General features: G+C 30.9%; 1 protein-coding gene across 6 annotated transcripts; it reads right to left on the bottom strand.

Annotated features, from left to right (window-relative positions):
• Nucleotides 1-5139: 5139 nt before the first annotated feature.
• On the bottom strand, nucleotides 5140-7528 carry LOC115696913 (uncharacterized). Of its 6 annotated transcripts, none has more exons than XR_004007808.2 (4): nucleotides 7371-7528; nucleotides 6956-7102; nucleotides 5731-6851; nucleotides 5140-5625 (listed from the first exon to the last, which is right to left on the bottom strand). XR_004007808.2 is itself a non-coding variant. In XM_030623812.2 (3 exons), the coding sequence occupies exons 2-3, from the start codon at nucleotides 7012-7014 to the stop codon at nucleotides 5945-5947; spliced, it is 966 nt and encodes a 321-aa protein (XP_030479672.2). In that variant the 5' UTR covers nucleotides 7015-7102; nucleotides 7371-7528; the 3' UTR covers nucleotides 5140-5944. The 6 variants fall into 6 exon arrangements, 1 of the variants encoding a protein (XP_030479672.2); XR_004007807.2 differs by having other exon boundaries at nucleotides 5140-5620; XR_009688866.1 differs by having other exon boundaries at nucleotides 6956-7075; nucleotides 7371-7524.
• Nucleotides 7529-15423: the final 7895 nt, after the last annotated feature.

The raw sequence follows: 15423 nt of genomic DNA, 5'->3' as shown, positions 1-15423 counted from the left end.
TGATTTTTTATTATATGTATGTTATTTTTAGTTGTTATTTTCATGTTACTTTTATGTAGTTTTCTTGTTGATTTTATGTTATTTTCATGTTATTTTTTGAAAAACCGTAAAAATGTAAAAATATATATATATTCTTTAAACGTAAAAATATAAATATTTTACAAAAAATTGTGTCTTATGTAATTATTCCTTTATAAAATCTGTCTTGCTCTATCTAGCATCCTATTCCTACTTATAAATAGAGAAGAATATGTATGTGTGTTTGAAATGCATTTATCTTGTTAATCAAGATTTTTGACTCAAAAGTGTAGTTTCATTAAGATGGTATTAAAATAACATAATATCAATAAAAGTTTAAACAAAAACCATTTCAGCTAATAACTAGATGGGATCCCATATTCATTTAAACGAAATATTTAAACTTAAGTTCTTTTCCAACATATTATAATAAGACATTTATAAACAAAGGTTTTTCGAATGATTTGAAGTCATGCAATCCAAACATGTACCACACGGCCAAAGCCCTCCAACTTATTCCCAACCACTAACGTTGTCTTTACCTGAAGCATAGAGCACTCGTCAAAGGTATGCTCATATAGCAAATGTCCACTTTTCTAATTACTTGGATTCCAGCAACAAAGAAGATACCCAAGTGTGAGTGCCCTTAATTAGCCCTAAGTCACAATAAGTTCAACATAGATTTAGTTTTTCAATTTACCAAAACCTATGGTAATTTCTTTATGAATTACTAGGCTTTAATTATACTTTAAACATGATTAATTATATGCTAGGAACATTAACTCTTGTTTCCATAAGGTGTCAAAATCCCTTGAAATCGAACCCAAAAACTCCACGCTAAGTTAGGCTAACCGATTGGCCATAACAAGATGATCGATCAATTTTGAAAGTTACTCAAGCCCCCTAAACTAGTGAGGGTCAGTCAACCGACTCAAGTCAGAGCTCAAAAATGTGTGATTTCATTTCATCAGTATAAACAACTTAGGATTCCCTTAAATTTAACATTGTATGAAAATTCCCAATTTCCCTCAAGAACAAAACTAGGAAAAATTGTTGAGAATTCTTACATTTTCTCCTAAAATAAATTCCTAGACCTTGATGCTTGAAAATCCCCTTACCAAATCAAGCTTAAACTTTGAAATTTGCAAGTGTTTGATGAGTTTTTCGTTCGTGGAAGTGTTCTTTAGTGATAAAGTTTGAATTTTCAAAAAGATGAAATGAAACTAAATAGTAAGGTAAGTGTTGATCTTTATTTACTTCAACCTAATAAATCAAATGACCATATTATCCTTAACACTGATAATAATATAATTATTAACATGTTATTTAGGTAACTTTATCACTTATTGTTGAATGGTTTTTAGCCAATCCACATAAAGTCGTGATAAATGGAAAATTAAACTAAAATCATAATAAATGTTAATAAAAAATACTAAAATTTAAAGAAGTTCGACTCCAAATATTGGTGATAGTCTACTCCTTTTATGTTTTATTAATCTTTGTTGCAGGTCAAAAACATACTCTTGAGTGCATGGAATAAAAATAGCAGTGTTTCTGCTCTTTAAGTAATGAATTTTGGATCCCTTTCCTGTAACGTCCCTGCTTCAAGCCTCCATTGGGCCCATACACCCACGGACTAATGGCTCTTATACACGAGTACGCCACTCTGGCTGCTTCCTGGATCGATGACTGACCCTACAGACCAACACGAGTGTTTTCAGCGTGCTTTGTCCTCACTCACACGCATCCAGGGAAAACTTCCCAGGAGGTCACCCATCCTTGAAATTGCTCCAGGCCAAGCACGCTTAACTGTGGAGTTCTTTCAAGATGGGCTACCGAAAAACAAGATGCACCTTGTTCATATAGGTAGTACCAATCAATCCATTTAAGCTCTCTTCAACTGTGTAGTCCCATACCTACACAGTCTCTGAATCATCCCACTTGACCTTCCCCAGGCGATGTGGGATTGCACAGCTTACCCAGTATTTCCCCTTACGGATCACAGGACTACTGACTGTCACAATCACCCCCCTTACGGGGTCCGACGTCCTCGTCGACCACACTTCCGGCTGGGTCAAGGCTCTGATACCATTTGTAACGTCCCTGCTTCAAGCCTCCATTGGGCCCATACACCCACGGACTAATGGCTCTTATACACGAGTACGCCACTCTGGCTGCTTCCTGGATCGATGACTGACCCTACAGACCAACACGAGTGTTTTCAGCGTGCTTTGTCCTCACTCACACGCATCCAGGGAAAACTTCCCAGGAGGTCACCCATCCTTGAAATTGCTCCAGGCCAAGCACGCTTAACTGTGGAGTTCTTTCAAGATGGGCTACCGAAAAACAAGATGCACCTTGTTCATATAGGTAGTACCAATCAATCCATTTAAGCTCTCTTCAACTGTGTAGTCCCATACCTACACAGTCTCTGAATCATCCCACTTGACCTTCCCCAGGCGATGTGGGATTGCACAGCTTACCCAGTATTTCCCCTTACGGATCACGGGACTACTGACTGTCACATTTCCCAGGTCAAGTGTGCCCCTTACATAGAAAATGGTTGGTACGTCTCACTTCTAGAGATACGATCTTGGTGCTAAAATATCTCAATCATTCCCTTGATTTTTGGGAGTGGTTGACTGATTCTTGCAATAATATCCTATTATTTTTGTGGGTTTGTAACCACTTTTGAGCTTCGTGCAGGATTGAGCGATGCTCAAGAGTGTTGGATGTGATGAGTTGTTTGGGGGTGCACCCATATGGTACATTATATATGGTCGATCGATCCTAGGATGGGTGGTCCAGTCGACCGACCCTAGGGTGGGATACACCCACTCTGGGATTGTATCCTCGGGACATTCCCCTTTGCTTCTTATGATGTTATTAAAGCTTGGTAACATATAGTCTTAGTATTGTTGCACCTTGATACTTATAGATGTACGGGTTTAAGTGATGACCGTAGACAAACATAGAGCACATGAAATGAACTTTGATACTTGTAGCAAGCATTGCACTATCCATGTTCAAATAAAAGTAAGGTACGATACCAGGACCACAAGAATGTAGGGAGTGAAGAATTAGTCATCCGAACGAATCCACCCACCTTAGGGTGGATGACTTACCCTCAGGAGGGAGGGGGTGATCGTCTAACCCACCCTTAGGCAGGTCGCTACCTAATCCACCCTTAGGGGGGTCGACCAACCTAACTCAAGGGTGTAGAGGCCTCGTTTACCGCATACGTATCTCAAGTATCTCAATGATCAATCTGAGGATCGATGCATTTCCTTGTTTTATTAGGGTTGTATTGTTGTATCAAGTGACTTTATATATTCTTCATCAGTTTAATCTAGTGTAGTCATGTGCCACATATGTCACCCTTGTTAAACTTTAGGTGAACACTTATCAATAATAATTCCACTAATCCTAGTTAAATTATAAAATTTCACTTAATTTTAAAAAAAGTTGAGAATTTCATAAATTGATAATTTTTTGTTATTACCATTTGAAGATTTTATTTTGAATTTATAATTTGTTGTTGAAACTTACAATATATAACATAATAAGGGAAGTTCTATTTGCATCCCATAAAATGATAAGTGCACCTTATTATTAAAAAATAAATAAACTTAAATAATTTTAAAAATTATTTTTGATAATTTTTTTTTAAAAAAAATTCTTCACATTATTTTATGTTAATTTCAATAGTTATTTTGATTTTATTAGTATATATAAATATTTTTTATATCATGAATATATATTTTATTTTATTTTATGGTCATAATATTTAAAATATAATTTATTTTTATTTGATAGACATATTTTTTAAGAATATGAATTGGAAGAAAAAAAGTTAAAAAAAATTTAATACAATTAAAGATATAATTTTATATAAAATAAAAAATTAAAATTATTAAAATGAGATGTCTTTAAAAAATTTTAGGGTGTCTTTAATTAGTCTTATGCACACATAATTCACTTAAAGCAATTATGTTCAATTATGTCATAATATAATAATATAAATATTACAACCATACCATCTAAGTATGTGAATCACTAAACTAACCCTCACTAGGTTATAACTTATAAGGGTGTTACACTTTACCTAAATTTCCTCCCAAATTTTGCTTCTTTAGCTGTGAAATATTTAGCATCTATTTCTAGTTTTTGTATAAATAACTAGCTTTAGCTTATTAGGTGAATTGTTTCTGCTCGAGGGTGTTAGATACAGTAATCTTTTATCTCCCTATCTTATTTTGTTATGTTGTGAAAATTTATCTTCATGGCCCTTAAGTTAAAAGAGCAAATTGGTTTACTTTATAGTCTCATAATTTCTGGCAATGCTCCTATTATCTCTCATATGATAGTTTTCTTTTCTCTAGCTAATGTTGACTTTGATTTTTGTAATACAATAAAAGATGCTTTAGAGTTTATATTAGGGCTTTAAGTTAGCTTATCAATTTCTCTAAGTCATTTTAACTCTTTTCTCTCAATACCCCTCCTTCCTCTAGCCTCTTTTTAGATTCATTAGTTCTTGAAAATAAACTTTTTATTAGCAAATATTTAAGTTTAACTTTATATTTTTCATAATTTTAAAAGTTGTCTCTTCATTTTATTTTGAACAAAGTGGACACTTTATTAATAAACTCTTGACATAAAAAATGTCTTCCTAGATCTAGTAAGGAAATTATGTTAAAAGTTATTATTCAAGCCATTCCTTCTTATGAAATATCTTGTTTTAAATTACCTAGTGTCAACAATTTAAGTTTTTTATGGCTAAGTTTTGGTGGGACTCTGAGCAAGATATACAAAATTCATCGGAGAAAATCGTTGACATTATGTTTTAAATATTTTGGAGGATAAGGAGGCTCATCCTCATATTTGGCATTGTAAGAGACCTTCTTAAGCAAGGTTTGATTTGGAAAATAGGCAATGATATCTTAGTCCAAACTATTATTAGATTCCTAAATTTATATTTATCACACATATAAATCTCATGTTTCCCCACCCTCTAACTAAGTCTCTTTAGTCTTACCAGTCACAATTTTCAACTGAGAATCATATCATGAATACAGCAATGGTTCAATGATCATATTAAAAGAAATAAAGAATATGCCCACCTTTACAATGACAATGACAATTTCATTAGTTATTTCTATAAGTGATGATATTTAGAAATTTTCCTTACAAACCAAATAAATAAAATTGACAATGATTCCTAAGATCCTTAAGAACTCAATGAGTACTGTTTTTAGTATTATATGCAAACAAACAAGAGATTCAAACACATATGAACATCAACTAACTAAATCACCTGGTATAAATAAGAAAGCCCATTTCTAGTGTTTTCGTTTTCCTTGATTATATCTAGTGTTGAATGCAAGATAATCTAGGCAGCCGACATGTTAGATTTACCATCTCTCATACTTGTCCATAAGCATCTTCAAGCGCTTTAGTTTGTACTGAATGAACCATCTGCAACTTTTGATAGCCAAAGCCTGACCTTTCGTTTTCCTGTTTCGAGTTGCCTTAAGATATTATAGAGAGGAACCGTAGCCCCACCAATTAATCCCTCATCTTTCCCGCTTGAAACGTCTCGAACCTGCACTACCATACCAGCAAGAGCACCAATATGCATGACCATGAAGTAAGTTTGGCATAAAAGATGCTTTACCATATAAATGTGAAAAAGATGTTAAGAATTGAAGAAACCTTGTATTGTGGGTGGACCAAATGGGGTACCATCAATGTACAAAGCACACTTCACATTCAGCTTTGTTCTTCTCTCATCAGTAGCGGAATCAGCAGCATCCACATCAAGAAAGGTTAATGCATAGGCCATTCTAATGCTGATGAGTTCCTTTGAAATTTATGATTAATTAATACATTGATTAATTTGTGATCTACTAAGAGGTATGATGATGCATCATGAGCTTTGGAGTATGCCATTGATTTCTCGCATCAACAGTCTGGATTCATCGACTATGCGTTTGCTGTCATAAACTATATAGCTGCACAATTCATGTCTTGGAAGTGGTTTGAGTGATCTTAAGTCAGTGAGTGGATCCAAGACGACAGGGGATTTAGAGATACATTCCCTTGCTGGATGAACATGCTGCCACCAGAAATCAGAGAGTGCCAATTTAAGGGCATCCCAGTATTCAGCATCCCTATAAAGTCGGAACAAGCTGCTTCCTTTAGGAGTCCAAACATAGAAATCCATCCAATCCCTATCCACAATCTCCATCAACCCCTGAGCCTGTGGAATGCAGTAAAGCGGAATTCGTGACCAAGGGGAAGCTTTGCTCATATCACCATTGAAAAAGGGACACTTAATCTCAAGAACTCCTCGTGAAGACAAACCATAAACAAGCCCATCAACAACCCCATCTGGTGAAGCTGCCAACCAATCATCTCCCGGGTTTGTTTTCGCTGAATAAACCTGAAACTCTGGAAACAATACCGTATTTCCAGTGATCAGTTTGTATCTTTCAAGGGCTTCCTCTTCTTTGATATTACTCCAACATGTTGCCAGGTTACCAGAGAACGGCTCAATGGCCCCAATCTTCTCTAACCACAGTTGGACTCTTCGCTTACGCCAAAACCCAATGGCAGAAGCAAAAGTGCTTGCAGTCAATTTATTCTTTCTTAGTTGCTGCCAATTCTTGAACCAGTGCTGGAGACCACTTGATTGAAGAATAGAATGAGTTTCAGGAGAAGCATATCTGTTATTCAGTACTACTCCACCATTTATCACAGGTCTACAAATGTTATGACTGTGTATTCTCCTATAGAACAGACCTTTAATACCACAACCCAAAGAAACTTCTTGACTGCAATACCAATGAAAGAAAAAAAGAAAGAAAAAACACCCATGTTACAAATTCTTAATAAATAAAAAATAAACAAACAAATAATTGAAGAGAAAGGGCTTTACCAGGGAAACATGTGAGGAGTAATCCGATAGGTAAAGAGAGAGAAAGTGAAGCTTTTCATAAGCACAGCCCAGAAAGAAACTTAAGTAAGGTTTTTGCAAGAGTTCATGGGTTCACGTCACCTAAGTCGAAATTCAAGGCCAAAGACTCTGTAATCAAATACTCTTAATTATCAAACTCAGTTCATTTCTAAGTTTCCTCACAAACAAAATGCACATATATATATAAGCATATTATTTCAAATAAGTTTTAACACTTGTGAGGCATTTTCTCAAACACATGGTTTGCATAAACAAACAACAACTCTTCTCTCTCGCTATGTATATATATATATATATATATATATATATATATATATACAAAATTAATCAATTAATTGTAAAAAATGATGAGATAGAAAGATAAAGAATAACAAACCTTAAATACGGATTTATATTGGATGGTGATGATTAGCATAGTCTGGAGATGACCGGAGAAGAGAGGAGAGGAGAGTGTGTTAAGGTGTTTTTCAAATTTAGGTTTACAATTTTTTATATGTTAAAACAAGACACAAAATATTCCTCTAAAAGAAAAAAAAAAAAACAAGACACAAAATATTGTTCGTTTGACATGAGACTAATTAAATTTTAGGTTGTTTTACAATACACCCATCTATATTTAATATTTTATTTATTTCAATAAAGAAAATTTTTTAATTTAATTTTTTTTTAGGTATGTTAGAAATATTTATGGTATAAATAGGTTATGTTTTTAGGGATATGATTTTGTTCCGTTATTGTACTTTCACGGATTGTAATCCGTGATGTACGGCAGCCGTCAGATGAGAGAGTTATTTGATCTGACGGCTCAGATTGATCTAGGGATAGTTAGGGTTAAAAAATAGAAACGTACCCTAACACTCATTTAATGTACTCTGAGACCCATCTAATATACCACGGAATACATTCCGTGAAAGTACATCACGGGACAAAATCATATCCCTATATGGGAAAGTAATTTAGCTTGCACTTAAAAGAACTGCTAATAGTGACAGAAGTAATAAAAAAGTAATATTTGGTATTATTTTTTAATCCATAAAAACATATGAAAATATTAGGTATTTATTTTAAGAAATTTGAAATTATGTACAATATAAAAGACACTCTTAAACAATTTAACATGCGTACAATAAATTATTTGAACTTTATTTTAAACAGGTTAATTTTTTAAAATTTTCAAAGTTTTAAAAAATATTTTAAATAAATATAGTATACATAACCATAAAAAAATTTCTTAGATGACTAAACAAATAAAAATATATCAATATATACCTTTCAAAAATGTACCTTTGTTGAATTTTATTTTTTTAATTATTAAAAATATAAAAAAATAATAAATAATTAAAAAAATAAATAAAAATAAAAATAATAATAATAATAAAAGTACGAAGAAAATGTTTCGATACATTTTTATTTTTCTAAATTATATATATAAATATTGGTCATATCTTATAAAGTAATAGTTGTGATGCTCTCTTCAAAATGAAGTGAATAGATGCACTCCATCATATTTTTGACAAATTAAAAAATAATTTGTGAAGTAAATATTTTATTATTTAATTACATATAAATAATTAAGTTTAATTTTTAAAAATAATAATACTTAAATTATATTTTTTTAAAATTTTATAAGTACTTGATCATTAAGTTTTAAATTATTATCAACGTTTTATTTTTTTATTAGTATATTCAAATTAATTTTTAAATAAAAAATAAAAATTTAATAACTTAAAACCAATCAAAAAACTATCACATAATTATTGACTTGATACTTGATTCTAAGGGATAAGTTGAAAAATACCACTTTTATTAATCAATTAATCAAATTTATCTCTAATTTTATATTTGATTGAAATATACCTCTTTTTATATGTATTGTACCTAAAATACTCTGACATAAGAGAGTCACATGGAGAGTATCTTAAAGTGACAGGGGCAAAATTAGTACAATATTTTAAAAAAAAAAAGTAAACATGGTAAATTTTAAAAAAGAGGGTAAAAATAAAATAGGACAATATAAAAAGGGTATAGAGTGTAATTTCCTCTAATTCTAAGTGCCAATCCAAAAATCATTTAGCATATAAAATAGAGGAAATTATACTCTATAACCCTTTCATTGTACCTGTTTTAATTTTTACCTTCCTTTTAATATTCTTTAATTTATACCCACTTTTCTAAGTTTTGTTCCCGTTATAGCCTTAGGTTAGTAAAAAGAACTAAAATTCAATTACATCTCTAAATAACACGATAACCTCTGTCACCTCCTTCTTTTTTCGAACAATCGACGATTCTGGCCCAGTATTCCGTCTTTTGTGGGCGCACATTTTCACGTTCATCCCTCAGTCGGCAGCTCAACCCAATCCTCCATGTATGGTCGATAAGGTGCCCGAAGAAGAGTTTCGCCATATTAGTTATAAAAGTAAAGCAATGTACTTATTTGAAGGATGTGGTAATGGATAAGCATAAATGTAATGTGATGATGATTGGAATGACAAAGATAAGAAAATTCATTCTGATAGTAGGAATTATATTTTTCTTAATGCTTGAATTTGCTTGCTTTATTTCTTATTATAGTTATGATTATAGCGATTGTGGTTGTAATCAATGGTAGAGTAATTGGAGGATCGCTGGCAATGGTAGACTCGTGGTAGAGCTTCCGTGAGTTTAATTTCTATGGAGGAGTCGGAGTCGCCTGCAATTCCATTACTCAAAGTCGTGGGGTACATTAGACAGTTCAATTATAAAAAGGATATATTTTAATTAAATTTATTTTACAGCTATTTTTAGTGAATGTAAAATAAAAAGTGGTAATTATCAACTTATCCCTATAAAATACTCCTTTTTCTCTTAATCTCAATAGAAATATTAGTTTAAGCTAAACATTATTAATGATTACCAAAAAAAAAGAAAGGAAAAAAATGAAAGAATATTATAAAATTAGTGACGTGTCATATGGAGAAGGGGCCATGCAAGTGATGTGCATTTAGTGGAGTGACTCACGATTCAATGACTTTTTTTTTTTTTTTTTTTGAAGGACACGATTCAATGACTTAAGAAGACATTATTGCTCTTGGGCTCGCTTACAAATTCAAAGCCCAAATTAATATGGGCTTGGGATGTTTTAATGATGTTGGATATGGGCTTGACAATTGGACTTCTCTTCTCAGAAATACCAACTACTGAGTTGGGAGGATAAGCTTCACAAATGATAACTTTCTATAATTCTATTTCTCTCTAATCAAACCAAAGCCACTTTATTTCTGCAAAAATAATTAAGTTAAAATCTCTATATTCTTCATACAAAAATATTCACACAAAAATATAAATAAATGAAAACTTAATTGTGTTTAAAAAAAATTAATTTATTTTAACATGTAAGATGGAATAATAGTCCATTTTTCTGTTTTCTTAATTAGAAAAATGAATATTTTTTAAAAAACATGTCCTATAAAATTATTTTCACTTTTCAATTTTTTAATTAAGAATCAAAATTTTAAAAAGAAAAAAAAATCACTTTCAAAATTTTTTTAAACAGATTTTTTTTTTCTTAATGAATATTTTAGACACTGATACCAACCTAGAACTTGAGATCCGAATCCGGACCCAGACCTGAGACTCAAACCCCGATCTCGGCCCGAACCCCAGATTGAACCCATACCCTAGCATCGAAACCCAATCTCGGTCCTAGACCGACGGTTGGGACCCAGACCTAGACTCGAATCCAGACCCCGGACCCTGGTCACCAAACCGAACCCAGACCCCGACCACCAAACCAGACCCGGACCTAGCACCGGCCCCAGACCCTAGCACCGGCCTCAGACCCTAGACCCGACTTAAATAAAATCAAAAATAAAAATAAAAATGAAATTTACAAAATATAATTTTGTTTTCTGTTTTTAAAAATTGAAAAACAAAAGTGGTTATAGAACGCGGTTTTATTTTTCAAAAATAAAATTTTCATTTATGTAATTAAAAATTTAGAAATAAAAGTGTCGTTTGGTAATATTTTCATTTTCTAAATATTACATTTTTTTTAAGTGAAGGTTTAATTTTATTTTTATTATCCACTAAGATCGGACTCTGAGTGTGAGTGCCACATGATTTAAGTGTTGTATATATAATTTATTCAAATTAATAAATTTAATAATTTTTAGAAATAATTATAAGAAAGCCACTAGTATATACATACTATCATTCCTCAAATGGAAACATGTGTTTTGGGATTTAAATAGGGCTGGTAGTTATTGTCCCAAATAATATGCATTCCTAGTCAAATGTGCTATAACAAAGCTAAACCCACAAAAATTGACCAATCCACACAAAAAATTGACGACCTTGATTACTTGTTTACAAACCTCTTCATCCATTATCTATGCACTATTTCTTCTCTTTGCCAATAAATAAGAATATTCCAACAGAAAACTAATTAATTATAATCTCTTCACAAAACTCACAAATCATCATTATACAAAAGAAAGAAAAAAACAACTCTCTTTTGATCCTTTCACTTCAATCTAACATGTCAATACTCACCCAAAAATGTTCCACCCCATTATTAATGGATACCAAAATTGATCATCATCTTATTATTAACCGCGATCATAATCATAAATTGAAGAGGTTGCATTCACTCAAATTTCCTAAACCTAATTCCTCAACAACAACTCAAAATTCGGATTCAGACACTGCGTCGGCCTCAATCCCTGACGAAGATCATAACAATAGTTCTACCATTCATCGCTACACAAGTTTGAGAGATTTAGACATGGCTGAATTAGGAGTAAACGATTTCAATTGCAATAACATTTCCATTAAAAATCGTCTCGTGAAGCGAGCTGCGTCGGCTTATCTTCAATCCACGGCGATTTTGGCCACTAGGAATCAAAGTTGTTTCTCTTCTTTTTGGGAGAAGTTGAAGAACAAGGTATCTTTACGTTCATGTTGGCGGATCTATGTTGGTGGGCCAATTAGGGCTTGTTTTCGCCCTTTGTTGCGGTTTTTCCCTTGCATGGTTTGGTCTCAATTATAATTATGATAGCTAGTTCTCATTTTGTTCTTTTCTAATCATGATCAGGTCATGAGGTAAGTACTACTCTCAAATTAGTTGAATAAGAGGGTATGTTTTTTTTATTTCAGCCATGAATGGCTTTTTGATTTATATTTTCTCTCTAGCTTAATTAATTAGGGTTTTCTAATTATTAATAACTTTGTTTAATTTGTTTCTCATATATCCATATGTAAATAATCCTAACAATAACATCACATGTAAATATTTGTAAGAGCTATGGATTTATATGTATGGATTATCTCTCTATATATGTATTTTCGTAAAATTGCAAGTGTATAAATTATGAATAACATAATAATATGTATTTTAGTTAGTGCGAGATATATGTTGTTCCTAGCTAAGTTAATTAAATGATTTTTAATAGTTACAATCTTTTAGTCACAACATAATTTTTTTATGACTAAGTGTGACTTTTAGTCATATATAACACACAAAGTTAATGGTGACTAAAACATAATATTTAGATACAAGTTGTTACTAATTTATTTTTAGTCACAACAAATTGTGATTTTTGTGACTAACATATTTAGTCACGAACTTTTTAGTTACAACATAAAAATGATAATTTATAATTAGTCACATCTTTTTTACTTTTAATCACAAATTTTGTTATGACTAAAAGTAAAATTATTTACATATATAGTAAGAATAGGATCAGGTGTTTATAAAATATTCGATCAAATTCAATCTGTAAAGTGCGGATATCCACACTTGTGTTGACTAAATTAGATTGAAAATTTTTAAATCTGCATAAGTGCGAATTGTATGTTGATTGATATGTAAAAATAACTGATCCAATTGAATCCACATATATAAATATTTAAAAAAAATTATATATGTAATTAATATTTTAATGTAAAAAAAATAATAATTTAAGAATCTAATACATATCATATAAATATATTTCAAAACTCAATAAATTAAATTTATATTTTATGGGAAAAATATAATTTAAAATAAAATTAATCATTTCTCTCTACATATAATTTTTTTCTTCCTTTGAATTTGCTATTTTGTTTATTTTAATTTTTTATTGGAGATATAAAAAAACAATAATTTTTTTTTTTTGTTATTAGTTATGTAAAAATATATTTTTAAATAAATATTAAATAAATTAATATTAAAAAAATAACAAATCTAAAGTAACCGATCCAATCAGCACTTTTGCAGATTGGAATAGATTTGATTGGATTTGAATTATTGTACGGATTTGATTGGATTCAAAATATAAAATTTGCACTTAGTGTGTATCAGATGTACTATAAAAAAATAGTGCGGATTAAATTGGATATAAATCTCTACCCAAAATATAATTGAAGTTATTTCTTCTAGTAAGAATGGTAAAATTTCCCTTGAGATTGCAGAACTGGGTGGAATAAAAGAAGCTCTTAGTTGAATTAAGGTCAAAGCATGGGATAGTGTTGTGCTTGAAACAGCCTTCTTGCAGTCCAAGCTATTCACAGCCAAATGTCTCTGCCTTCTACATTTGGTATGCTGGTGCAAGACTTGTCAACACCTATTATCTGAGTTGATTCATGTTAAGTTGTATTTTGTAAAGCGTTCTGCTATAAGGCTGCACACTTCCTTGCACATAGTTCTTGTTATTTGTCACGTCGCACTTTTATTGCTAGCAATCCTCCTTCTAAATTGACTGATCTTAATTTCTAATAAAAGCATCATTTTCATTCCAAAAAAAAAGAGCTAATATGCACTTTTTCACACCAACTTCGTATTAATATATGTCTCTTTAATTCTAAATGTCCCTATTCAAAAACTAAATTAACTGCAAAGTTATGATCTATTATCATTAATATATACCATTAAAAGCAAGGACACAAACATTCATTCTCGTACATCGTACTATTATGTGTATGTGTGTTCCTTTAAGATTTTGTTTCACTAAAAAAACAAGACTATGTTATAGGTTGTGCATAATTAAATATTATTCAATAGCCCTACACTAATCAAACTTCAAACATAGTCCATTTGATACATTATATATATAGGGGAGCATATATATAGGATCTAACATACATATATAACGAATAATTCAATGATATTTATTAGAATATACTAGACAGAAGTTACGTGCAAATGCACGTATACGTAATTATATACTTAGTTTAGAAAAGTTAATTAAATTATATAAAGTTTTAAGAATAGTAAATTAGATGCAAAATATTTACAAAATGAGTTAAAAAGCAATTACATTTTGATTCTTTAAAAAAAAAAATTGTTTCCAATTCTAAAATTTAAAAGGAAATATGCTCTAAAGTTTTTAAAATTAAGAAAAGACAGGAAAGCCTTGTTTAAGAGAAGAAAATAATGTGTATCCTCTATCATAAGACCAAAACTATAGGCTACATTTCATAATTTCCAAAGTTAATGTCACTTTAACAAACAAAAAAAACTTACACTATAATGCAACCCAAATACAAATTGAAAAAGAATTATTATTATTTCTTTTTAGTAGCTCCACCAAATCTGCAAACATATCACAAAGGAAAATTAAAACTCTGAATTGGAACCAGAATAAATCAATATTTACACATAATGCATAATTAAACCCTATTACAAATTTAATTTCAGAAAGCCAAAAAAAAAAAAATAGCATAAACCTACTCAATTTAAAAAATACAAGTTGGGAAGATCTTAGCATTATTCTATTAATCAAGGTCCTTTGACATTACCTCATCTTGCATAGAATATTAGAGTACTCCGCTTCTTCTCCCTCTTGTGGGTTCCGAGCTTCCTCTTTGCTACTTTAAGTGCACTCTTATCCTATCTAATTTTTAGAAGCAGGATAATTCTCTTATCATATGGTGCTACTCCGACAACTTTCTTAATCAAATTTCTGACAAAATGTACTCTAAAACTGGTTTTCGACACCAGAAAATAAAACTAATTAAAAAATCTTTTAACATTATAATATTGGTAATTTGGTATCATATAAAATTAAAAAATTAAGATTCATATCTACTGGCTTTAAATTAATATTCTAGACATAAACAAACTATGAAATAAGACTTACTAATTTGATATCAAAAGACCTTGGGTATCAATTTCTGTCAATGAACACCAATTGAAAAAAAAAAAAAACAAAAACAAAAAGAATATCAGAAATGTTAATAAAAACTATAATAAACAAGTCATACGGAGAAAAATATTACTAAACTTAAATAAAAAAAAATCACAAAAATATTTGTTAAAAAAAAAAAGCAAAAGACTTATCTGATAAGAATTAATGGCGATGCAATAAGGAATCAAAGACTACCAAAGATAATAGTGGGAGACTACCAAGAAGGTTGGAAAGGTGTGACTCGACTCGATGACACGTACTCGGTGCTGAAAAAATTGTTTCTGA

Source organism: Cannabis sativa, chromosome 7 (assembly GCF_029168945.1).
Source record: "Cannabis sativa cultivar Pink pepper isolate KNU-18-1 chromosome 7, ASM2916894v1, whole genome shotgun sequence".
Classification (NCBI taxonomy): domain Eukaryota; kingdom Viridiplantae; phylum Streptophyta; class Magnoliopsida; order Rosales; family Cannabaceae; genus Cannabis; species Cannabis sativa.
This window is presented reverse-complemented; position numbering and strand designations above follow the sequence as displayed.

Excerpts from the sequence above, each read along its gene's own strand:
- LOC115696913 (XM_030623812.2), bottom strand. The coding sequence starts at position 7,014 with ATGAAAAGCTTCACTTTCTCTCTCTTTACCTATCGGATTACTCCTCAC. Across the intron at positions 6,852-6,955 it reads ACTCCTCACATGTTTCCCTG|TCAAGAAGTTTCTTTGGGTT; the intron begins GTAAAGCCCTTT and ends TTGGTATTGCAG.